The sequence below is a fragment of the Camarhynchus parvulus genome, chromosome 26, assembly GCF_901933205.1.
Source record: "Camarhynchus parvulus chromosome 26, STF_HiC, whole genome shotgun sequence".
Taxonomy (NCBI): domain Eukaryota; kingdom Metazoa; phylum Chordata; class Aves; order Passeriformes; family Thraupidae; genus Camarhynchus; species Camarhynchus parvulus.
The window spans coordinates 3,472,779-3,498,981 of record NC_044596.1 but is presented as its reverse complement, the minus strand read 5'-3'; the positions used below and the strand labels follow the sequence as shown (position 1 = coordinate 3,498,981).

Here is a 26,203-nt window from a genome sequence, read left to right as displayed (position 1 = left end):
CTGAGATATTTTCCCATTCCAGAGGTTTTTATCCCATTCCTGAGATTTTTTATCCCATTCCAGAGATTTTTAAATCCCATTCCAGAGGTTTTCATCCCATTCCTGAGATCTTTTCCCATTCCAGAGGTTTTTTATCCCATTCTATAGATTTTTTAAATCCCATCCTGAGGTTTTTCTCCCATTCCAGAGATTTTATATTATTCCAGATGTTTTTTTCGCCCATTCCAGAGGTTCCACCTCGCCCTGCCAGCGCCCCCTGCTGGCACAGAGCGGGCACGGCCGAGCATCAAAACGAGCCAAAATCGGGAAAATCCAAAATCGGGAAAATCCAGAATCGGGAAAATCCAAAATCCAAAATCACACCTGGCCCAAAGCTTCACCTCCTCAGAGAATTCCAAGGAATTAATCCCAAAACTCTCAGAAATCCTGGAAGACAACATTCCAAGGGCTTTGTCCCTCCTCTCATCTCAGTTTTTGGACCTTAAAATCTCAATTTATAACTCCAAGAGCCTGGGGAAAGCAGGGATTATTTAATTCTCAAATTTTATTTAATTATTTAATTCTGGTTTATTTCATTCACCCCTTTCAGTTCCCAAAAATTACACCTGGCCCAAAGCAGCTTCACCTCCTCAGAGAATTCCAAGGATTTCACCCCAAAACTTCAGAAAATCTGGAAAATTACATCCCAAGGGCTTTGTCCCTCCTCTCATCTCAGTTTCTGGACCTTAAAATCTCAGTTTATAACTCCAAGAGCCTGGGGAAAACAGGGATTATTTAATTCTCCCCTTATTTATTTAATTAGTTATTTAATTTTTTAATTCTGGATTATTTAATTCTCCCCTTTTCAGTTCTCAAATAATGATGGCAAAGTCACACCTGGCCCAAAGCTTCACCTCCTCAAGAGAATTCCAAGGAATTCATCCCAAAACTTCAGAAAACCCGGAAAATTACATTCCAAGGGCTTTGTCCCTCCTCTCATCTCAGTTTCTGGACTTTAAAATCTCAGTTTATACCTCTGAGAGCCTGGGGAAAGCAGGGATTACTTAATTCTCAAATTTTATTTAATTTTTTAATTCTGGATTATTTCATTCTCCCCTTTCAGTTCCCAAAAATCACACCTGGCCCAAAGCGCTTCACCTCCTCAGAGAATTCCACGGATTTCACCCCAAAACTCTCCGAAATCCTGGAAATGAACAATTTTTTACCTCTCACAGGAAGATTCCCTCCCTTTGGAGCAGCAGAAAAATGACACCAGTCGTGCTCATGGGTTATAAAAGCCCTTTTATAAAGCCATTTTTAAACAAAACCAAAAAGTTTACAAAAGAAAATAAAAGATACAGAAGAATGAGTTGCTTAATATATTCCAAAAAGGAGAAAAATAAAAGAGGGGACACAATTCCAACATGCTGAACAATAAAGGGTTCGGTTTTTTTGTTTTTCCTCGTGGTTCTTTTTTTTAATACAAAATACAAGCGAAGGATACACATACTTAAAACAGAGCTCAGGAGCAGGTATGCAGTCCCAGGAACCCTTTTTCAATCAAAGCAAAGCAGGGTTTTTGTTATTATTATTATTATTATTATATTTTTTTTGTTTTTCTTTCTTTGCAGGTACATACAGAGACTGGGAATATGTCAAATTAATCAGCACAAAAAGACCATCACACAATTCTACCAATGAATGTTTTGCATCTAGAAATTCACGAACATGGTCAGCACTCATGTTCACTTCAACCCCTTTTTAAAACAAACAAAAAAACAAATAAAAAGGTGGTTTTGTTTTTTTTTTTAATTTTAAATAAAGCATTAATGTTACATTCAGACTTAACTCCTAGTACCATGCTAGATCTCAGTGTTGTCAAGAGTTCCCAACCCCACAGACTTGTTTGCAGCTGCCCCTTTTTTTTCCTGCTTTTAAAAAACAAAAAAAAAAAAAAAAATTATTAAGAAAAAAATTTTAAAAAGGACAGGGGAGGGGAACTGCAAAGAGCCTGATTTTTTTTTTTTTTTTAATATTTTTCTTTTTCTAAAAGCTCACCAGGGGATTGCAGATACTCAAGACAAAATATTCCTTTGCATACCAGAAAACGCTGCCAGTCTCCTCCTCCACCTTCACTCAAGGGTTTGCTGCGACACGATGGCGAAAACAACAACAGAAAAATTTTACGTAGCTCTTATTTACAATTCATTTTTTTTTGTAACAATTGCTTCTGCAGGAAGGGGAGGGGAGGGGGGAAACAAAAAAAAAAAAAAAGAAGAAAAAAGAAAATAAAACCTCACAAATGCTGAGAACACAAAGGGAATGGGATGGCAGACGCTCCCGCTCGCGCACTCACACACCGAAGATTTTGGGGTTTTTTTTGTTATTTTTGTTTTTTTTTTTTTACACACATTTAAGTCTGGCTTAAGCTGATTTTAGGATCTTCACCCTCCCTCCCTCCCTCCCCCTAATCCCAAAATATATATATAAAAAACCCTGGCCCCACTGTACAGAGCGTTCGCACACAGGCGCTTTGCAGTCACACTGAGCATGCTGGGGCTGGGCTGGGCTGGACCCCCCAAAAATCCCATGAGTTCCATGATAAACCATTCAGTGGGAAAGGTGGGACTGAACTGAGAGCTAAGCTGGGCCTTGGGGAGGTCTCTGAAAGGCTCAAAAAAGCCCCAAAAATTCCTCCAGGACAGCTTCTGTTCCATCAGCACTGGGATTTACCTCCTGAAACTGCAGCTCACAGCTCCATTTTGGTCAGATCACCACAGAACCGATCACTGGGAGGTGACGGATGTGACAGCAACCCCCTGCCCAAATCCACACATCCAAAATGCCACCGAGGTCCCTCCAAAACTGCTCCAGGTCCTCCCCCCCTTCCAAGAGGTGAATGAATTCTCCATCAAATATCCCAACTCCTGGGTCATTTGTAGCTTTTAGGAACCGTGTGTTCAACGCTAGGATCTGTTAGAAAAATAAACACTTCACAACCAAAAAGGACAGAAAAGCAAAGCACCAGTTTTTGTTGGGTTGTTTTGTTATTTTTTTTTTTTTCTCTACAGTTCCAGAAGCTTCCAGCGTGGTACAGATTCCTTCCCTCCCTCACCTGGCTGCCTCAGGGGCTCTTGTACCTTTGTGAGCATCGGTGGAGGGAATATTTCTTAAAAAAAGGGGGAAAAAAGGGAAAAAAAAGAAAAAAAAAACCACCCAGGAATTTCAGATTTTTGCACTGTGCCTCTCCCTCCGCCCTGAAAAATTTAAAATTGATTAAAAGCTCCTCAGCTGCCCCATTTCTGAGCTCCTCCTGACCCCCTAAACTCAGTTATCATTTTCCTGCTGACCCCCCTGGAACTGAACCAAACCACCTTCAGCACAGAATTGCAGATTTTGCCTGATTTTGACAAATCCAAAGCAGAAACCAGAGCTGGAGGTGCTGCTGTGGATTCAGGGACAGGATGGAAATCGTGGAATTTTAAAAGCAAGACCAGGGCAGGGTTGGAGACTGAGTGAATTTTGGAATAAATCAATTTTACCTCTCTGCAAAGGCTCCAGAACTACAGAGAATCTTTTCAAAGGCTCCTCCTCCTGGAAATGAAACTTTCTGCTCCATAAAAATCTCTTGGTGCTCCTAAAGAAAGGCATTTTTCCCAATTTTCCTTCCAGAATATTCAATATAAATTAATTCCAATGGGCATTTAAAAAGGTGAAGCCTGATGCTGCTGCAAAATGATGTATATTAAAATAAAAATATTCAAAATAATAGAAAGATTCACTTTGATAATTGGCTCCTGTCTGTAAAAATGGGAAATTTCTAACAGAGACCATCAGGGCTCAGAGTTTGTATCAATCAGCAAAACAGGTTTGGAAAAGTGACAAAATCTTTTCAAAGGCTCCTCCTCCTGTAAATGAAACTTTCTGCTCCATAAAAATCTCTTGGTGCTCCTAAAGAAAGGCATTTTTCCCAATTTTCCTTCCAGAATATTTAATACAAATTAATTCCAATTAAAGTGGCAATTAAAAAGGTGAAGTCTGCTGCAAAATTATGTATTTTAAAATAAAAATATTCAAAATAATAGAAATATTCACCTTGATAATTTGCACCTGTCTGTAAAAATGGGAAATTTCTAACAGAGACCATCAGGGCTCAGAGTTTGTACCAATCAGCAAAACAGGTTTGGAAAAGTGACAAAATCCTGAAAATCTGGGATTTTTATGGGGTTTGGGTTGTGAGACCAGAAATGAACGTGGGAGAGGCAGAACAGTTCTGTGAAATAAAGGGGAAAGGATAAAACAACCCAAAAACTGAACTGAAAGAACAGAAAATGGATTTTCACAGCTTTAACTTCTCTTAACCGTGTTAGGAAAAAAAATAAATGAAGCAACCAAAAAATAAATTTGAGGTGAAAACCACAAAATAAACTTGAGAAATTCAAAATTCACTTCAGAAAACATCAGGTGTGGCAGGTGAAGAACCAGATTCCCCTGGAACTCTCCCTGCACAGCTGAATTTAAAGAAAATCCTAAAAAACCCAATGCAGAAGAGCAGCTTGAAATATTTTGGGGAACAGCTCTGGGAACCAGAGATTTGCACAAATTTTTATTTTTTAAATTTGTGGCCAGAATTTCCCAGAATTACCCAAAAAGTTGAAGTAGCACAAATGTTTGCTACTCCCAAATTTTTTATTTTTTAAATTTGTGGTCAGAATTTCCCAAAAATTCCCTCAGAAAGTTGAGGGAATTTCTGCTCTCCCAGCAATCCAGCAGAGCTGTGGGAAAAGAGAAGGAATTAATATTTTCTTTTTCAAGACTGAGATTTCCCTGCAGCCTGATGCTGTTCTGGAAAAAAAAAATTAATAATGATAAAAAAAATCAAACTATTGTAAAAAAAATATAAAAATAGATTTATAATGAAACAACATCATCTTTATTGTAAGTGTAGTAGTTCCATGAGAGTCAAGAATGTTAGAGAAATTTGATTTTTATAAGAAAAAGGGATTTAACAGCCTCAATAAAACCCAGGGAATCTCACTGAGGTGCTGCAGGAATATTCCATTCCCCACCTGAACTGGATTCAGGGTCCTTCCTGATCATTTTTAGTTTATAACTCTAGGAAATGTCCAAAATCCCTAATAGGATTCAGAATCTGCTGCCGCCAGAAATCCCAAATTCCTGAATTAGCTGCCTTATGTCACCTTCCAGAGGCTGGTTAATAATGGGGAGTTCTGGGACAAAAAAATAAAAGGCAAACAAAACCCCAAGGAGGATGAAAAGCTGGAAGAGAAGGTGAGCGACAGACAGAAGCACAGAGGGTTTAAGGAAAAAAAATCAAAATAAAAATGGCAGGTCCAGTTTTTAATGTTTCCACCAATAAACGTGGCAGGAAAGAGTCTGAGGGTGTGAAAATTGAGGTTTGTGGAGTTTCGTGAAGTTCAGGGAATAAAAAATGACAGAAAAAATGACAGAAAGGATTTGGCTGTTTGGATAAAAGGAGATTCAAATGGCAGCACACACACGATGTCCTGCTGCGCCAGGGACAGCCCCACTGCAAAATATCCCTTAAAAATATCCCAAAAAAATAAAATACCCCAGCAAAAATATCCCTGCAGCTGCTGCAGCCCCGGCCTCAGACCCCCAGGGAGGGGGAGCTGATCCCACAGACCCCACAAATCCCACAGGAATGGTGGGAGCTGATCCCACAGGAACATGGGGGAGCTGACCCCACAGATCCCAGAGGATCCACAGTGAGGAGCTGACCCCACAGATCCCTCAGACCCCACAAGAAGGATGAGGAGCTGATCCTACAGGCAGAAGGGGAGCAGATCCCACAGGAAGGGTGAGGAGCTGATCCCTCAGATCCCACAGGAACCTGGGGGGAACTGATCCCACAGATGCCAGAAGCAGGGTGGGAGCAGACCCCATAGACAGGGGTGAGGAGAAAATCCCACAGGCAGGAGGGGAGCAGATCCCTCAGACCCCACAGGAAGGGTGGGGAGCTGATCCTACAAATCCCACAGGAAGGGTGGGGAGCTGATCCTACAGACCCCACAGGAAGGGTGAGGAGCTGATCCTACAGGCAAAAGGAGAGCTGATCTCACAGATCCTACAGGTATAAGGGGAGCTGATCCCACAGAGCCCACAGGCAGGAGGGAAACAGATCCCACAGGAAGGGTGGGGAGCTGATCCTACAGGCAAAAGGAGAGCTGATCTCACAGATCCTACAGGTATAAGGGGAGCAGATCCCACAGGCAGGGATGAGGAGCTGACCCCACAGACCCTACAGGAATGAGGGGAGCTGACCCCACAGAGCCCACAGGAGCAGGGTGGGCACAGGGAGTGCCCCGTGCCCGCTGTGCCCGGGATCCCTGGGGCTCTGTGAGGGCACAGGAGGGAAAGGAACACCCAGGGCTGGCTCAGGGCATCTCCAGTGACCAGAGCAACCCTCTGCTCATACCCCAAAAGGACATCCCTCACCCCAAAAGCTGAAGGATTTCATTTTACATTATCTGTTAATTTGTTTTTGGTTTGTTTTTTTTTTTCCTTGGAAAAAATCTGTAATAAAAACATTTCCCACGATACCCAATGGAAAGCAGGTTTAAAAATGATTTTGTCATTTCTCTCCCCTGTTCTGCCCCTCTAGAGAAGGAATAAAAGAAGGGTGAGTGGACGTGGGAAGGCTGTAAGTTGAAAATCTGAATTTCTCTGGAATGGGCTGCCATTTGCCTCCAGCAGAAGAGCTTTCTATCCAGCAGAGACAAAAGATCTCCCATCCTGACTGGAGGGTCTTTTTTTAAATCAGAGACACTGGAGCATCTCAGAGTTTCTTGATTGCTTTCCATGAAAAACGTGCCTGAATCCAAGAAACACAGGATTCCTCCCTGTGCTCCATCCTCTCCACTGGAATGAGCTCAACTACATTTTTGCTGAGAGTAAACTCATCTCAAAATCTGTTAAAGCAAAGCTTCATTATTTTTTTTTTCTCCATATATTCCAAATACAGAATAATAGTTTTAAACAGCTCTTACCAGCACTGGGAAAAAAATCTATTCTACTTAAGGATTTGTAAGTATGGTTTCCATAGATCAGTCTCAAACCTTATTGCTTCACAACTGCAGTATCCCTTGGAAAAAAAAATAAAAATCAAATATTGAATGGTTTGTTAATTTGTCTCAAATGGCTTTTCAGATTTGGCAGGGGAGGGAGAACGGAATGGCCAACAGAGAACACTGACTTGAAAATCTTACTGTAGAAGGGTTTCCTCTTATTAAAAAAGAATTACACTGTATTAAACAGCTGAAAGTAAAGACAGCATTCAAAGCCCATGAGTCAAGCCACAGCCAAAACCGTGTTCTACCCCTAAGTATTGTTTTCTTTTCCTTTTTCTTTTTTTTTTTCCTCTTTTTTTTTTTTAAACAAAGATTTTTTTTTTTCCTCAACTGCCATTTTAATCTTCACCAGAGGGTGCTTCATCTTCAGATCCCTCATCCCCTGACTTTTCTGGTGGAGGGCTGGCTGATTTTTTCTTTTCTGGGGGACTTTCAGGCTCTTCATCCTCTTCTTTTGGGGATGGGGTTTTTCCTTTTGTTGCCTTGGAAGCTGTGGGGCGACCTGCCTTCCCTTTGCCTTTCACTGGGCTGGGGGTCACTGGAAAAAGAAAAACTTTGTAAAACTCAGCAGCAGCAGAAAAGGCAGAAAAACTCCCAATAAATGGCATTTTCAAGTCATTCAGCAGCAGTTTGACCATACCCACAGTGGTTTTTAGCACTCCCAATCAGCAAAGCTGAAGTGAAGAGCAATTTAATGAGATTTAAAAGGTGTTTAATTGCAGGTCCTGGTTAATTGCTGGATGTGACATCATCAATGGACACAGCTCTTGTCCAAGCAGAGCACACATTGCTGTTATCATTTGAATTTCCTGCAGAAGTGCAGCCAGTTTTCCTCTGGTTCACATTTCACACAGTCCCCAAACAAAGCCACAAATTGTTGTTATTTGGCTGTGAGACACAAAAAGTCAGAATGCAGCCCCCTCAACAGGGAAAGTTTTCATACCATGAGTTTTTACAGATACCGAATCAACCCCTAAATGAAGAATTAAAGCCAGCTCATTATTCCATCCTGCTGCTTTCAATCATGGCATTTTGGCCTTTCCACCATTTTTGTGGACCCCAAGATTTCAACCAAACTTCTGCAGCAAAAAGAAAATTTGGATTTGAAACTGAGAAAACTGAGACTCACCTGTAGCCTTTAGCCTGGGCTTGGGCATTTTCTTTTCTTTCCTCTCTGGCTTGGATTTCTTGGAGACCTTCTTATTTTTCTTTTTTGAACTGCCATAGTCACTGTCATCATCATCTTCCATGAGGAAGTCTTCATCACTTCCTGAATCTGCTGGAAGCATAAGGAAATTTCAGTTTTTTTTGTGGAGGGAAAAAACCAAAAAGGAAGGAAAACACAGCTGAAATCTGCCAGTCAAATTGTGGACACAGATTCTGAGACTCTGTGGGCTTCCATTTATCTGCTCTGCTAAAATCTGAATGGGTTTTTACATCAGCAATGCCACAAAGACAGCAAAAAGCAGAAAAAAAAGCACTGAGAAGTTTACAATTAAACTTTAGGGCTGCTTACAAATAGATCTCTGGAAAACACACACTCACATCCCTGGGAAAAAAAAATTATCTGCAAGGAAAAGGCATCAAGATGAAGTTTATTGTCTCACAGATTCTTCCAGATTCATTGAGTGAACTCTTCAGTTATTTAAATTTTGACTTTATATCCTAAAATCTGTCATTGAACTTTAAAAATTTCTGACTGCAAAAATTCCACAGCACTTTTGAAGCACTGGTTTATCTCCTACCAACCAAGCTTGCAGGAGCAATAAATGGTGCAAATTCCTGACAGATTCCAACTTTCAAATCACACAAAGTTGCCACAGCCACATTTCTATAATTTAAGTACTTGGTGACTTCAATCTCATTCTGGATAAAAAAGCAGGAATGGGATTAACAGATTTACCCATTTCTGAAGATAAATTTTGTGGGACACACACACCAAAAAACCTTTGCTGCAAACCTGGAGCACAAATTGCAGCTGTGAAAACCCAACTTGGACAGATACACAATAAAAACGAGGAGCACAATTTCCATCCTCAGTGTCCCACCAAAAATCAAACTGTGTCTCCTCTGCTGTCCATTTTTCCAATCCCATTTACTCACTCTCCTGGAACTGTGCCTCATCATCCTCTTGCTCTTCCTCTTCGCTGCCCACATCATCCATGAGCATCTCCCTCTGTTTGGAGGCTGCTTTGGACGCCGCCTGCCGCTGCTGACGAACATTTTTGTGATCTTCCTTCTCATCCTCGCTGTCCTCTGCAGAAAAAGGCCCCAAACTGGGGTGAGTAAAGAGCAAAAAACTCCTGCCGTGAGGCAGCAAAATATTTTTAGGGCTTTTATCAGGGGGTTAAAACACTCACTGAGTTACTGTGAGGACAACTCAACCTCATCAATACCCACCCAACAAAGATCCTCAGCAAAATAACTTTTTTTTCCTTTTTTTTTTTTTTTCCTTTTTACCTGCAGGCCTTTTCCTGGATTTGGAGGCTGCTCTCTTGTTCTTGTCTGGTTTAGCCTTCTTTCCTTTTTTGCTTTTTTGGGAGCTCTCGTAGTCGCTGTCGGCTTTGCCGTCATCGGCTCCTACGTCATCGTCTTCACTGCCAAAATCTTCATCTGCAAGGAAAAGGCACCAAGGGGAAGTTTCTGGGATCATTCTGGATAAAAACTGCTGGGAAGGGATCAATCTATCCAAATTTTATAGGATCATCACATAACATCAAAAAAAACCTCATTATCCCAAACCAGGGTGGGAAGTAAGAGCAGCAGAGGCAACATATGACTTAAAATAAATCAGAATAATTTAATTTCTGTCTCAAATTCCTCTCCTGCAACTCTCCCAGGTGTGAAGAGACATGATTTAAAGATACACAATCAGTACAATGCTATCAGTTACCTGCTGAGTGTGAATCATCTTTCTTGGTCTTCACATCTTTGTCTTCTGAATCCTCACTGCAAATGACACAAGGATAAAGTCTGAGTGTTTGTCTCAGCTTTGATTTCAGCCACTCTGATGTGGAAAATAACAACTTTTAAAAGAGCAAATGATCTCCAGGCTGAGAATTTTCACTTTTCTTGGACAAAGTTCAGGATTACTCAGCTGTCTGTGGAGTTATCATGGTTGGGAAGATAAATTTCAAACTCTGAATCACAAAAAAACTTAAACCAGGCAGGAAATAATCAGATTGAGGTGAACCAACCCACATGGCTTCCAGTTTGGTTACAATTCTGATGGTTTATATGCAGTCTATAAATGAAATAAAGGTTTATCCTGAATAGATTTTAAGTCAGCACTTGTCTCTAGGTCATTGTTTAGATTCCATTCTGTGCATGTTGCTCTTAACTGGCACAAGTCTGGTCTAAGCTTTCTCAAATTATTTGATAATTTCATTCATTTGGAAAATAAAAGACATCTTGGGGTGATAGAACAAGAACCAACTGGCAGAACCTCAAGAACCTTCAGAACCAGCATTCCTGAAGCTGAAATTTGTCATAAAAACAAAAAAAATTATTTCAAAGGTCTAGTGGCAATCACTGGGAGACTGCAAAACGGAAATTCTACAGAAAATTTTCACTTTCAGCTCCCAAACCAAGTTCTGTGTTTATGGATTGCCCAAAATGAGGAACAAAGAGCCACAAAACTTCCAGATGTCCTCTGCCCTCAGTGCCACCCATCCCTGGCACCTCAGGGATGCCCTGAGAGGCTGCAGGAGCTGCACCTTGCCCTGACCCACCTGAGGATGCCAACCCTGGTGCCTAAATCCCATTTCCAACCTGCCTCTGGAGCTGCTGCAGCGATGCAGCACTGCTGACAGGAGTTTCACAGGTGATTTCTGTCTCACCTCAGTGTCTCAGCCCCCAGTCTCACTGAAATTTACAAGAGACAAAAGCTGTACTAAATTCCCCAGATCTCCCTTGGGAGATGAGCACCACAGGAAGCGCCCTGAGAGGCTGCAGGAGCTGCACCTTGCCCCAACTGAGGAGCCAAACCTGCTGTATTTTCTGCCACTCCAGCTGTGCTGATCCATCTAAAACCAAGTTTAAGTTGCCCTTCTGAGCATCTCAACTCTTATGGATACCCATGGGGAAAACAAACTTCGATGTCCCCGCCCTAGGCACCACAGGGATGCCCTGAGAGGCTGCAGGAGCTGCACCTTGCCCTGACCCACCTGAGGATGCCAACCCTGGTGCCTAAATCCCTTTCCCTGTCACTCCAGGTGCCTCTGGAGTGATGCAGCACTGCTGCCAAGAATTTCACAGGTGATTTCTGTCTCAGCCCCCAATCTCACTGGAATTCCACTCCCCACACACAGGAAATGTTACCAAGAGATAAAATCTGCTTTTTTTTACCTGTCCTCCTGAGAATTCTTCCCAGATCTCCTCTTGTTTTTGGCCTCTCGGGGAGATGAGCGGATTTTCTTGGATGGGGGACCTGAATCTCTTCCATAATCATCATCTGGACAGGACAGAGAGCACAACATGGGTTTGGCTCAAACTCACCCCCACCAAACTCAGCTCAAACTGAACATTTCATGCACAGCAAAAGGAAAAATTTCATAAAGCTTCAAAAAAACTTTGGTGGAAGCAAAGTCCTGCTTGAAATCACTGATTTGAGCTTTACTTTTGCCACAGCACCACGAAAATGTTCTGTACAGTCAGGTCTCCTAAAAAAACCTCACAAGAGGACACAGGATTCATTTTGCATTTATTTTATAAACCCATTAAAAATTAACACCCATGTGGATTTCTCTAACAGCACACACTGTTCACTGTGCTGGGAGGGGATAAAGGATGCCATGAAATAGGAGTTTACAGCAGAACTCCTCACAACTCTTACAAAATACCTGATTTTATGAATAAAACCACTGGAATTAACAATTATGCATATTTGTCCCATTTTAATTATCAGTGCAAACTTAGCATTGAGTTTATCTTCCAAGAACTCAAAACATTCCAGAAAATTTCTGTTAATTCACACAGATTAGATTGTTTTTAGAAATGGGTTTCAGAATTTTTATTCAGAGTTTACATTTTTACCAAATGTCATCCAGCACTATTTTGTTAATTCACACAGATTTTATTATTTTAGAAATGGGATCTAGAAATGTTAATTCACACAGATTATATTATTTTAGAAATGGGATTCAGCAATATTTTGTTAATTCACACAGATTATGTTATTTTACAAATGGTATTCAGAGTTTTAACTCAGAGATTACATTTTTCCAAATGTGATCCAGCAATATTTTGTTAATTCACACAGATTACATTACTTTAGAATGGGATCCAGAATTTTAATTCAGAGATTCAATTTTTTCCAAATGTGATCCAGCACTACTTTGTTAATTCACACACATTATATTATTTTAGCAATGGGATCTATGGATCCAGAATTTTAATTCAGAGATTCAATTTTTTATAAATATCATCCAGCAATATTTTGTTAATTCATACAGATTATATTATTTTCGAAATGGGATCCAGAAATGTTAATTCACACAGATTATATTCTTTTACAAATGGGTTTCAGAATTTTAATCCAGAAATTACATTTTTCCAAATGTGATCCAGCACTATTTTGTTAATTCACACAGATTATATTACTTCACAAATGGCATCCAGAAATGTTAATTCACACAGATTATATTATTTCACAAATGAGATGCAGAATTTTAACTCAGGGATTCAATTTTTTTGAATTTTTTCCAAACGTGATCCAGCACTATTTTGTTAATTCACGCAGATTATATTATTTATAAATGAGCTCCAGAATTTTAATTCACATTTTTTCCAAATGTGACCCGGCACTATTTTGTTAATTCACACACATGATATTTTTTGCCTGATGATGTGGGCTCAACTGGAGCCATAAAATAAATGAAAAACATCTTTTTCTGTGGAAAAAAGTGGCATCAAGGAGCCTCTGGCCCAGAAGAGACCACAGAGCAAGGAAGGCACTGCTGCCAACAGCCTGCAAGGCACTACAACAATCCCAGCACTAAATAATAAGATTTCTATCACCATTGTTTGTTTAACACAAACCATATGAAAAATAATTATATTTTCAAATACTCATTAACAGTTCAGGCTGTGAAGAACAGAAACTCCTTGGAGCTGGAGTTGAAGATGTGATTAGAAGCAGAACAATTAATATGCATGGCAATAACGAGGAGATTAAGGGAAAAAAAAATTCATTTACCAGCATCATCTGATTCCTGAAACTGGGAGTAATCCACCACCTTCCTGTTCCTGTTAAAAAAGCAGGAAAAATTAGGAATTCATCCCTTCAAGGCTACTAAAGCTGTAAGGAATAAGAAATGTCACATCCTTTTTACAGAGCTGCATTTGTAGCCCAAAAACATCCCAAAAAAACTTTGATAATTCAGCCACCTCCACCTCTGCAGTCAGAAGTGAACACAAAGGATATGAAAGCATAAACAGCATTTTCCTGAGGAGATTTTATGATAATCTGGATTGCAGTCTCAGAATGTGAATGCTCTTTTTGATAAATACACAAAGATTATGAATCAAGCATTTCTGAACTGCTCCTTTTGGAATTTCTGCTTCTCCTGCTGTCTCACCTTCTCCTCCAATTTTTATTTTCCCATTTGATCCCTTGTTTTTAAAGCATTTGAAGTTTCCACTGGGGCTTCCAGGAGCTTTCTGAATGAATTACACCAATCTGAAAGTCAACAAAATCAAATCTGCTTCTTGAACTTACTGCAACCTCCAAAATGGAATTGTTGGTGATTCGATCAGCACCTTGTCCATCAAATCCCAGCTGCTTTTATTGACAAGGTACAAAAATCCCAACTCTTTTTATTGACAAGGTACAAAAATCCCAACTCTTTTTATTGACAAGGTATAAAAATCCCAACTCTTTTTAATGATAAAGTATCAAATCCCAGCTGTTTTATTGACAAAATATCAAATCCCAACTCTTTTATTGACAGGGTATCAGGTCCCAGCTGTTTTATTGATAAGGTATCAAATCCCAACTCTTTTTATTGATAAAGTATCAAATCCCAGCTCTTTTTATTGACAAGGTATAAAAATCCCTACTTTTTATTGATAAAGTATCAAATCCCAGCTGCTTTACTGACAAAATATCAAATCCCAACTCTTTTTATTGACAAAGTATAAAAATCCCCACTCTTTTTACTGATAAAATATCAAATCCCAACTCTTATTGACAAGATATCAAATCTCAGCTGTTTTATCGATAAAGTATCAAATCCCAGCTGATTTATCAATAAAGTATCAAATCCCAATTCTTTTATTGACAAAATATCAAATCCCAGCTGTTTAACTGACAAGGTATAAAAATCCCTACTCTTTTTATTGATAAAGGATCAAACCCCAACTGCTTTATTGCCAAAATATCAAACCCCAGCTATTTTATTGACAAAATATCAAATCCCAGCTCTTTTATTGATAAAGTATAAAAATCCCCATTCTTTTTATTGACAAGCTATCAAATCCCAGCTGCTTTACTGACAAAATATTAAATCCCAGCTCTTTTATTGATAAAGTATCAAATCCCAGCTGTTTTACTGACAAAATATAAAAATCCCAACTCTTTTTACTGATAAAGATCAAAAATCCAATTCCCCTTTTTTAGTTTCCTACTTTAAATTGCATTGACAAGCAACAAATCCCAGCGTTTATTGGCAAAGTATAAAAATCCCAACTCTTTTTGACAAAATATCAATTTTTATCTATTCCCCACTTTAATTCAATCTTTTTTATTGACAAAATATCAAATCCCAGCTGTTTTATTGACAAGATATATCTACTCTTTTTACTGATAAAGTATCAAATCCCAACTCTTACTGACAAAATATCAAACCCAGCTATTTTATACAAAATATCAAATCCCAGATCTTTTATTGATAAAGTATCAAATCCCAGCAGTTTTATTGACAAGATATAAAAATCCCAACTCTTTTTACTGATAAAATATCAAATCCCAACTCTTACTGACAAGATATCAAATCTCAGCTGTTTTATTGATAAAGTATCAAATCCCAGCTGTTTAATTGACAAGATATCAAATCCCAACTCTTTTATTGATAAATTATCAAATCCCATCTTATTAATTGACAAGGTATCAAGTTCCAGCTGCTTTATTGAGAAATATCAAATCCCAACTCTTTTATTGACAAAATATCAAATCCCAACTCTTTTATTGATAAAATATCAATTTATTGACAAGATAACCGCCCTATAAACCAGCAACCAAAGGAAAGCAAGGCAGCCAATAATTCAATTAAATTCCAGCTGAGAATTCCTCAAATTCAGATTCCAAACCCCTCCTGGAAGGCCTGGGAGGAGCTGGGAGTACAGAGATTCCCAGAGTCCCTTTTTCCAGTTCTTTTGGCCCAAAACCAAGGAAAAATGGGATTTTGCTCAGTTCTTCAGCTGGAAACTCCATCCAGCACAAGGATCCTTCCTCATCCTCCTCCTCCTCTTCACTTCTGCTCTCAGCACAATTCCCACTGAGCTCCCCTAACTGAGCTGCATTCACTGTCAATTAATTAATTATCATTAATTAATTGCTGATAAACCCAGTCAGTTCAAAGACACCCCAAAGCCAGCAGTGCTGATCCAGCTAAAATCAAGTTTAAGTTGCCCTCCAGAAGGATGAAGGAGAAAAATTGGTTTTATTTCAACTCAAACTTCTTAAATTAAAAAAAAAAAAAAAAGAAGCCAATCCCTTAAAAAAACACCCAAAAAATACCAAAATACAAATGAAAGGATGACAAAATTTGTACAGGTAGATCAAGTTTGTCCTCCTGAGCATCTCTAACTCATGGCTTATAGAAGGATGAAGGAGCAAAATTGGTTTTGTTTCAACTCAAAGCTCTTAAAGAAACTAAAAAAGCAAAAAAAAATTGAAACCAATCCCTCAAAAATACATCTCAAAAATACCAAAAAGGCAAATGAAAGGAAGATTTGTACAGGTAAATCAAGTGTAAGTTTTTCTCCTGAGCATCTCTAACTCATGGCTTATAGAAGGATGAAGGAGCAAAACTGATTTTATTTCAACCCAAATATCTTTAAGACATTTAAAAACCAAAAACTGAAACCAATCCCTTAAAAAATGTCCCAAAAATACAAAAAATACAAATGAAAGGAAGATTTGTACAGGTAAATCAAGTTTGCCCTATGAGCACTTTGAACTCATGGCTTACAGAGGGATAAAGGAGCAAAATTGGTTTTATTTTTAATTTGAAATTTATTTTTTTAACCCAAACCTCTTAAAAGAAATTGAAAAACCACAAAAAATGAAACCAATCCCTCAAAAACACCCCAAAAATACCAAAAAGGCAAATGAAAGGAATATGTTGCTCTCCTGTACAAGCATCTCTAACTTGTGGCTTCTAGAAGGATGAAGGAGCAACATTGGTTTTATTTTAAAAAAAATGTCATTTTCATACCTCATCTTCAGTTTAGTCCCTAAACTCTCAGTTTTTAAATCAACATCAGCACAGCCCTAAAAATCATAAAAATTTGGGTTTTTCTTAAGAGAATGCACAGATGAAATGCAAAATGAACATGTCAAAGGATCAGTAAATGCCTGTAAAACTGAGAAAAAAATGTCATTTTCATACCTCATCTTCAGTGTAATCCCTAAACTCTCAGTTTTTAATTTAAATCAACATCAGCACAGCCCTAAAATCAGATAGAAAAATTTGGGAATTTTTTTTAATGGGAATGCACAGATGAAATGTAAAATCAACATGTCAAAGGATCAGTAAATACCCATAAAACTGAGAAAAATATGTCATTTTCATACCTCATCTTCAGTTTAGTCCCTAAACTCTCAGTTTTTAAATCAACATCAGCACAGCCCTAAAAATCAGAAAAATTTGGGGTTTTTTTAAGAGAATGCACAGATGAAATGCAAAATGAACATGTCAAAGGATCACTAAATTCCTATAAAATTGAGGAAAAAAATGTCATCCTCATCTTCAGTTTAGTCCCTAAACTCTCAATTTTTAAATAAACATCAGCATAGCCCTAAAATTAAATAAAAGTTTTGTGGTTTTTTTAAGGGAATGCAGATTCCCAGATATTTATACAGGTATTAAAATCCACATTTAAAAAAAAAAAATCCCACAATATATAATGTGGCAAAGCAATGCTAAAAGAACTCTTCAAAAATCCAGGCACTGAAGAGAAAGTTTAGGTCAAATAAAACCACCCAAAAGCAAGGAGATGAAATGGTTATCGAGGGTTTTTTTATGGGTTTTTTTTTCAGCACAGCCTTGATTTAATCAATGGAACCAAAACTCCTCAGGATTTGTGAGCAAAGCTCCTCCTGACCCTCAGCACTCAGGTTTCACTCTCAGAAAAAAAATGAGACCAATAGCAGCACCAAATATTGCCATTAAAAGCACTTTTTGGTGCGTTTTTTATGCACAAAAAACAGAAATTCCAGCCACAAGTGTTCCCTGCAGGGATTTTCAGAGCTGTGCAAAGCAAATCTGCAGTGCTGGGTTTGAGATTTCCATGAACATTGATTTAAAATCGTCACCAGGAGGTGGCACAGGGCACCTGGTGACAGCCAGGGACACAAACGTGGTCACTTTGGGGTTAATCTGGGTAAAAATTGGACTCAGGACTCAGCACTGAGACAGATTTGGGTCTGCAAATCTGGTTCTGCAGGGTTTTCAGGATTTTGAACTCCACAGAACAATTAAATGATTTCTGCAGCCAATAATTAAAGCAGATAAATAAAATAATAATGAAATAATAATTAAATTCCCATGAACATTGATTTAAAATCGCCACCAGGAGGTGGCACAGGGCACCTGGGGACAGTCAGGGACACAAACCTGGTCACTTTGGGGTTAATCTGGGTAAAAATTGGACTCAGGACTGAGACAGATTTGGGTCTGGGCTGACTCCCCACTCCAGGTTCTGAAAGGTTTTCAGGGATCCACACAACTCTCAATTCCACAGAACAATCAAGTTATTTCTGCAGCCATAATTAAAGCAGTTAAATGAAATAATAATGAAATAATAATGAATTTTGATTTAAAAGCACCACCAGGAGGTGGCACAGGGCACCTGGTGACAGCCAGGGACCCAGACCTGGTCACTTTGGGGTTAATCTGGGTAAAAATTGGACTCAGCACTGAGACAGATTTGGGTCTGGGCTGACTCCCCACTTCAAGTTCTGCAGAGATTTCAGGATTTCGAACTCCACAGAACAATGAAATGATTTCTGCAGCAATAATTAAAGCAGTTTTGTGCTCATTCTCTGTTTGATTTTAACCAGAATTGAGATTTTACTACAAAACTGATGCAGAGCAGGAGAGGAACCAAACCCAAACACTCAGCTCACTCCCCCTCATTGTATTTTGAATTTTCTTGTACCTCCACCTTCTCTCTGCTTTTCCTCAGACTGAAGGAGAGCAAAAATCAGCTTTTTACTCCTCAATCTCTGGGCCACACAGCATCACTCCATTTTATTAAGTGCCAATCCCCAAGGAGCTGCTGCTTGCCTGCAATCCCACAGAAACTTTTCCATAATCACAATTATTTCTACTTTACGTTTGTGACAACACTGGTACAAAAATATATATTTAATTTTTTTTTCTGCAAATAAAATTTCACCCTTTAACTGCAGGGCCAGCAGCAGGCTGGGATTCAAATCCAGAAAAATGAAAGATGGAAAGCTTTGAAGCACTGAGATAAATTCATAACTGGCTTTAAGGTTAAAATGAATGACCAAAAAAACCCTGGGATTTCCAGTCCTGCCCACAAGATCTCAATCTGCAAAGCCTGCAGGAGAAAACCAGCAAGTAAAAGTGACCAGTGAGAAAAAGCAGAAGGAAGCTGCAGCAGAAGTCAAAATTCTGATTTTAAACACATTAATTGATGCTGTATGTATATTAAAAAATAGTGGCTCCAAATATTTAATTTAATTTTATTTTTCCCTATAAACAGCCCCAGCTCTCTCTGCAGAACTTCAGCAGAGTTACAGAGGAGATGGAGAAATTCCATAATTTCAAGTTTCTTGATTTTTTACTCCTTGCCTTTTTCTAACACCACTGCAAACCCCATCATCACCCACCCAGGAGCAATGGAATTGTGCAGGGGTACCTGGCTCTCAGTGCCAGCCACATGAAGCCTGGAAATAGCCAGGACTTTATTACTACTGAATCTGAAATAACTGACATGAACAGCCAGACTCAGCCTCAGGTCAATTTTCTCAACAAGTGGAGTAAAAAACTTGGGATTGAGGATGGATTTTATGAAGTTCACTGCTTTAGGTGCACACAAATTCAACCACAAACCAGCAGAAAACACCAATTAATTCACTGATTAGAGGAAAACTCTTCATCGAAGAACTTTTCACCAGGCTTCCATTTTCCCAAAAATCAGCAAAGATAGGCAGAAAAAACTTCATTCCAGCATTAATTTATGAATGGGTTTCAATCTGTAGGCAGGGTTTTCTAGCTAACAGAGCAATATAAAGTAGCAGGCACTGAATATTTACCTTTTTTCCCTGGAAGGGTTATTAAATCCAGGAGATAAGGCACTGCTGCATCTGTCCTGCCCCATGCCAGGAGGTTTTGTGCTCCTGCTTCATTTTCCTGCAGAGCAGAGCCTGAGAGCAGGCAAACCGCTCACAACATTCCAGGATTGGACAGAGGTGGTTTAATTTAATTATTTTTTTGAAACTTTCACAAAAAATACTGAATTCCAGCAAGCTCAGAGGCTCTGCTTTTAAAGACAGCAGCTTTTCCTTACCTGGAGGAAATCTCCAGCACTGAAGTGTCCCCTCAGGCAGCAGAGTCACATCACCACTAATCTGGGAGCTCACCCATCCCTGAGCCACTCCCCTACTTAGCAAAGCACTCCTGGGTCCCATTTATATTTTAAATTCTGCATTATGAGAGATATCACTTAAATACAAATGCTGTCATCTCCTAATGTATAGATGCATCATTGTCACAATTAATTTGTACTTTTTAGTTAAGTTGGCCAAGACACCAAACATGCACAGCCCAGCCCAGGCTCGCTGGGAATAAAACTCCAACTGGGAATAAAACTCCAACCATTCACTTGAGAATGAGGAAATTCCAAAGCATGAGAAGAACACCGTGGGAAACTTCACACCTCTGCTATAAAGGCAATTTAAATCACGAGCTCACTCTTTTGCCACCTCCTTGGTAAAGCTTTGAGACACAAGGGAATCACAGAATGTCCTGAGATGGAAAAAACTCACAGGGATCATCCAGAGCAGCTCCTGGCTCTGCACAGACACCCCAAAATCCCATCCTGGGCATCCCTGGCAGCAATGTCCAAACTCTCCTGGAGCTCTGTGGTTGTGCCCACTCCCTGGGCAGTGCCCAGCACCCTCTAGGGGAAGAAATATCCCAAATACTTCCCCAAATACCCCCCCCCGACACAGCTCCAGCCCTTCCCTCAGGCACCCCCTCCCCAAATCCACCACGCTCCATCCCACCCGACACCCATCACTGTTCAAACTCTCCTGGAGCTCTGCAGCTGTGCCAGCTCCCTGGGCAGCCTGGGCAATGTCCAGCACCCTCTGAGGGCAGAAATATTCCAAATACGGAGGGAATATTTCTTCCCTCTGAGGGAAGAAATATTCCCTAAATACCCACGGTGACACAGCCCCATCCCACCCCACTGAGCCCATCCAAACCCTCCTGGACCTCTGAGGCTGTGCCCACTCCCTGGGGAGCTTGGACAGTGCCCAGCACTCTCTGACAGAAGAAATATCCCAAATACTTCCACAAATATCCACCCTGACACAGCTCCAGCCCTTCCCTCGGGCACCCCCTCCCCAAATCCACCACGCTCCATCCCACCCGACACCCATCACTGTTCAAATTCTCCTGGAGCTCTGCTGCTGTGCCAACTCCCTGGGCAGCCTGGGCAGTGCCCAGCACCCTCTGAGGAAAGAAGTATTCCCCAAATATCCACCGTGACACAGCTCCAGCCCTTCCCTCAGGCACCACCTCCAACACGCTTCATCCCAACCCACCGAGCCCACCCAAACTCTCCTGGAGCTCTGTGGCTGTGCCCATTCCCCTGAGGAACCTGGGCAGTGCCCAGCACCCTCTGAGGGAAGAAATACCCCAAATACTGAGAGAATATTTCTTCCAAATATTGCCCAAATACCCACCCTGACACAGCCCCAGCCCTTCCCCTCCCCGTGCCGCACATCCCCACATCCACCACGCTTCATCCCCCGCCACCAACACCCCTCAACCCCAGCCGCTCACCCCAGACCCACCTCGCCCAGCACAGCCCGGCTGCCAAAAGCTCGGAAATAAAAACAACAAGAAGGAAAACAGCGGCGGGAAGGCGATCGCGGAGCGCGCAGCCGGGCGGGCGGAGCAGGGCGTGAGGCAGCGGCGCTCGCACCGAGGGGGCGGCTCCTGGCGGCTCCTCCCCTACGCGTGGTTCCCCATGCACAGCCCCCGTGCCCCGGACCCTCGCCGGATGGCACCGCGTCCCCTCCCCCGGCAGCGTGCTCGGCCCGGCCCCGCCGCCCGGAGGGGGCCGCGGATGGCGGCCAGAGCGGCGCCCGCCCCGCGCCAAGTGGGTCACGGCGGCGGCGGCGATAAAAAAATTCGCTTTCCCCCCGTTACAAAATGTGGGACAGCGGCCGCGGGGCCGCCCCGGCGCGGCCCCCCGGGTGCGGGGAGCGGCGCGGGGCGAAATGCGGCGGGGATGGCGGTGGCCGTGCCAAGTTAGCGGGGGGGAAACAAGGGGAAATAGAGGAGAAACCCGCACGGCCTGCCCCGAGCGAGGCCTGCCCGCCCTGCCCTGCGCGGGGCCGGCCCGCCGGCACTCACCTGACGGGCCGCGACATCCTCCCGGTGCTTCGGGCCGCGCGGGGTTGGGCGCGGAGCTAACGGGGACGCTGAGGCCGCCGGGGCCGCTGAGGCCGCCCGGAGCGAGCGGGAGCGCTGGGCCCAGCGCCTCAGGCCGCGCCTGCGGAGCCGCCGCTCCCCCGTCAGGCGCCGCCGCCGCCCCCGGTGCCGCTCCCCGATGCCGGCCCCGGCGCCGATCGCGGTGTCGCTCCCCGATCCCGCTGGCGGCCCCGGTGTCGGTGCCGGTCCCGCTCCCGCCGCTCCCCCCCGCAAAATGGTCGCGCTCGCCCCGCCGAGAGGATGCGAGCGGGGGGGGCGGTGCCGCCGACCCCGGCGGCCACGCCCCCCTCGGTCACCGATTGGTCAGAGGCCTCAAGAGCTCGCACCCCATTGGCTCGTTCGAACCATCACGGCGCGCAGTACCCGCCCACTGTCCCCGCGGGGAGGGCGGGCAGCGCGGCCCGCACGCGGAACAGCCCCGGCGGCAGATTCGCCACGGGCTCTCGGTGTTACCGCGGCTCCTCCGCGCCCCTTCCCGCCCCTCCCGCCGCGCCCGCCGCGTCCTTCCGGCACCGCCGCCACGCTGGAATTTTTTCCCGTTTCTCCGGTAATTTTTCGGGGCGCTGCGGCGCCTCAAGGCCCGAGCCGCAGATTCGCCGCGCGGGCCCGGCGCGGTTTTGGAGGGAAAAGGCGGCCCCGGGCGCGGGTTCGGTGTCGTTAATTTTTATTATTAAAAAATGCAAAAATTCGGTGTCAGCGGCACCAGCACTGATGTCAACATCGCCATTTCTCCCTGTGCATCTCAGCAGTTACATACATGCACAGTTCATGCAAAGTCCAGTGAAGATTTTGGATTTTTTTGCACTTTAAACTCGCCAGAAATCCCAAAATTCCTCATTTTGGTTAGAAAAGGGGATGATTTAACCATGGAAAAATTAAAAATATTCCACAGTCATTAAAATGGCAGCTTGTCACTTTTGCTTTGCATTTTGGTCTTTGGTGGTTCATGCCTCCATTTTAATAAAAATACCATTTAAATCCTCTTTTTATACATTAAGTTCTGCATTTGATGATATAAACATGGTCAGATTTATAGGAAAAATTACAATTTTTTGGATAATTTCAGTTCATTTCATGCCCTGCTTGAGTTTCATTGGAATTCCTTTGGAATTCTGGCGGATTGTGGAATAAAGAGGCCCAAAATGAAGATCATGAATTAAAATTAAAATTAAAATTAAGAGGTGCTGAATTAAGGAGCCAGGGGAGGAAGGTGCAGAAACCACATCAAGGAATTCCTTGCTGGAAATATTGAATTAATTCATTCATATTCAATTCAACCCCACTGGGGCTGGCTCAGGTGCACAAATTTTGCATTTTTATGTCCCACGTGCAGCCCAATAAAAACACAACAATTGAGGATATTTCAGAGGAATTAATTTGGTTTTGGGGTTTTTTTTGTTTTGTTTGTTGGTTTCTTTGGGGGGTTTTGTTGGGTTTTTTTGGGTGTGTATTTGGGATTTTTTGGCTGTGGTTTTGGGTTTTTTATTTGGGTTTTTGGGGTGTGTATTTGGGTTTTTTATTTGGGTTTTTTGGATGTGTATTTGGGTTTGTTTGGGTGTGTATTTGGAATTTTTTGGGTAGGTATTTGGGTTTTTTATTTGGGGTGTTTGGGTGTGTATTTGGGATTTTTTGAGTGCACATTTGGGATTTTTTTGGGTGTGTATTTGGTGTGTATTTGGGTTTTTTATTTGGGTTTTTTTTTGGATGTGTATTTGGGGTTTTTTGGGGTGTGTATTTGGGATTTTTTGGGGTGTATATTTGGGTTTTTTATTTGGGGTTTTTGGATGTGTATTTGGGGTTTTTTTGAGTGTACATTTGCAGTTTTTTTGGGTGTGTATTTGGGTTTTTTATTTGGGGTTTTTGGGTGTGTATTTGGGATTTTTGGTGTGTATTTGGGATTTTCTTGGCTGTGTATTTGGGTTTTTTATTTGGGTTTTTTGGGCGTGTATTTGGGTTTTTTATTTGGGGTTTTTGGGTGTGTATTGGGATTTTTTTGAGTGTACATTTGGGGTTTTTTTGGGTGTGTATTTGGGTTACTTTGAGTGTGTATTTGGGGTTTTTATTTGGGTTTTCTGGGTGTGTATTTGGGGCTTTTTGGGTAGGTATTTGGGGTTTTTTTTGGGGTTTTGGGTGTGCATTTGCGATTTTTTTGGGTGTGTATTGGGGTTTTTTTGGGTGTGTATTTGGGTTTTTTATTTGGGTTTTTGGGGTGTGTATTTGGGGTTTTTTGGGGTTTTGGGCTGTGTATTTGGGTTCTTTTTTTTCCTTTTTGTTTTGGGGTTTTTTGGGTTGGTTTTTTTTTTTGTTGTTTGTTTGTTTTTTGGGGGGTTTTTATTTGGTTTTATGTGGGGTTTTTTGGTGTTTTTTTTTTTTGTTTGTTTGTTTTGGGAATTTTTTTCCTTTTTTTTCCCCCTTTGCTCTGTTTGTTTTTCTCGTGTTTTGTCGCCTCCATGTCCCGGTTAGGGCAGCGCCAGCCCGGGGCCGTTCCTGTCCCTCTGTCCCTTTGTCATGGAAGTGTCCCCACGGCCCCAATCCACACCCAACACATCAAACACCGAATTCCAGGCGATTTTCCCAATTATTTCCTCCTCCTGCACCCCAAACCTGCCTGGATTTCATGGCTGGATTTATTATTTTTATTTATTTCTAATAAATCTCCACAATTTCCTATTCTCACCACTTCTCACTGTGGGGTTTTATCACCCCTGAGGGCGGCGAACTTTTATTTTTATAATTTAATTTCATATTTTTAATTTTTATTCTTTTTTTATCATTCCTTTTATTTTTATCATTTAATTTTATTTATTTTATTTTTATCTTTAATTTTATCATTTCACCAGCAGATTTTTCTGCTTTCACCAGCACCACTTTCCCAATTATTTCCTCCTCCTGCACCCCAAACCTGCCTGGATTTCATGGTTGGATTTATTATTTTTATTTCATTTATTTTATAATACATATAATTATAATAATAAATATTTTATAATTAATTTAATTTATTTTATAATAAATCTCCACAATTTCCTATTCTCACCCCTTCTCACTGTGGGGTTTTATCACCCCTGAGGGCAGCGAACTTTTATTTTTATCATTTAATTTTATTTTAATTTTATTTTTATTTTACTTTTATTTTTCCATTTATTTTTATAATTTAATTTATTTTAATTTTATTTTTATCTTTAATTTTATCATTTCACCAGCAGATTTTTCTGCTTTCACCAGCACCACTTTCCCAATTATTTCCTCCTCCTGCACCCCAAACCTGCCTGGATTTTGTGGTTGGATTTATTATTTTTATTTCATTTATTTTATAATACATATAATAATAAATATTTTACAATAAATTTAATTTATTTTATAATAAATCTCCACAATTTCTCCACTTATTGCTGTGGGGTTTTATCACTTCTGAGGGCAGTGAACTTTTATAATTTAATTGAATTTGAATTTGAATTTGGAAGTTTTGCATGTTTTTGTAGCCCAATAAAACTGCAATAGCTGAGGATAATTATATGTAAATAATTATATAAAAATAATTGAGGATAATAATAAGCTGAGTTAATTTGGGTTTTAGTGGGGTTTGGGGTTTTTTTTGGTTTGTTTGGGGGATTTTGTTGGGTTTTTTTTGGGGGGTGTGTATTTGAGATTTTTTTGGGTGTATATTTGGGATTTTTTGGGGTGTGTATTTGGGATTTTTTGGGGTGTGTATTTGGGATTTTTTGGGGTGAGTATTTGGGATTTTTTGGGGGGGTGAGTATTTGGGATTTTTTGGGGTGAGTATTTGGGATTTTTTGGGTGTATATTTGGGGGTTTTGGGTATATATTTGGGATTTTTTGGGTATGTATTTGGGAATTTTTTGGATGTATATTTGGGTTTTTTGGGTGTGTATTTGGCATTTTATTTGCTTTTTTTTGGTTTGGGGTGTCTTGTTCTGGTTTTGTTTGTTTGGGTTTTGTTGGGTTTTGTTCGTTTGGTTGTTTTTTTCTTTGTTTGGTTTTTTTTGGGGGATATTTCAGAGGAATTTGTTTTCCTGGCAATGCAGGGCACTCCACACCACGTATTTTATACATTTTTTATTATTTTTATTCCTAATTTCAACTTGTAAACTCATTTCTTAGCACTGCTGAGACAGCAAAACAACAACCACCAGCCAGCAATGGCCAAGTTTTATTTCCAACCCTTGCAATGGATTA

At 41.0% G+C, this 26,203-nt stretch overlaps 1 protein-coding gene across 2 annotated transcripts; it reads right to left on the bottom strand.

Annotated features, from left to right (window-relative positions):
* Window positions 1-2,196: 2,196 nt before the first annotated feature.
* On the bottom strand, window positions 2,197-22,246 carry NUCKS1 (nuclear casein kinase and cyclin dependent kinase substrate 1). Of its 2 annotated transcripts, none has more exons than XM_030965598.1 (8): window positions 21,932-22,246; window positions 13,288-13,337; window positions 11,439-11,544; window positions 9,985-10,040; window positions 9,552-9,704; window positions 9,195-9,347; window positions 8,221-8,370; window positions 2,197-7,629 (listed from the first exon to the last, which is right to left on the bottom strand). In XM_030965598.1, exons 1-8 carry the CDS (start codon window positions 21,946-21,948, stop codon window positions 7,430-7,432), a joined length of 885 nt encoding a protein of 294 aa, XP_030821458.1. In that variant the 5' UTR covers window positions 21,949-22,246; the 3' UTR covers window positions 2,197-7,429. The 2 variants fall into 2 exon arrangements, with proteins under 2 accessions (XP_030821458.1, XP_030821459.1); XM_030965599.1 differs by having other exon boundaries at window positions 2,372-7,629; window positions 8,221-8,367.
* Window positions 22,247-26,203: the final 3,957 nt, after the last annotated feature.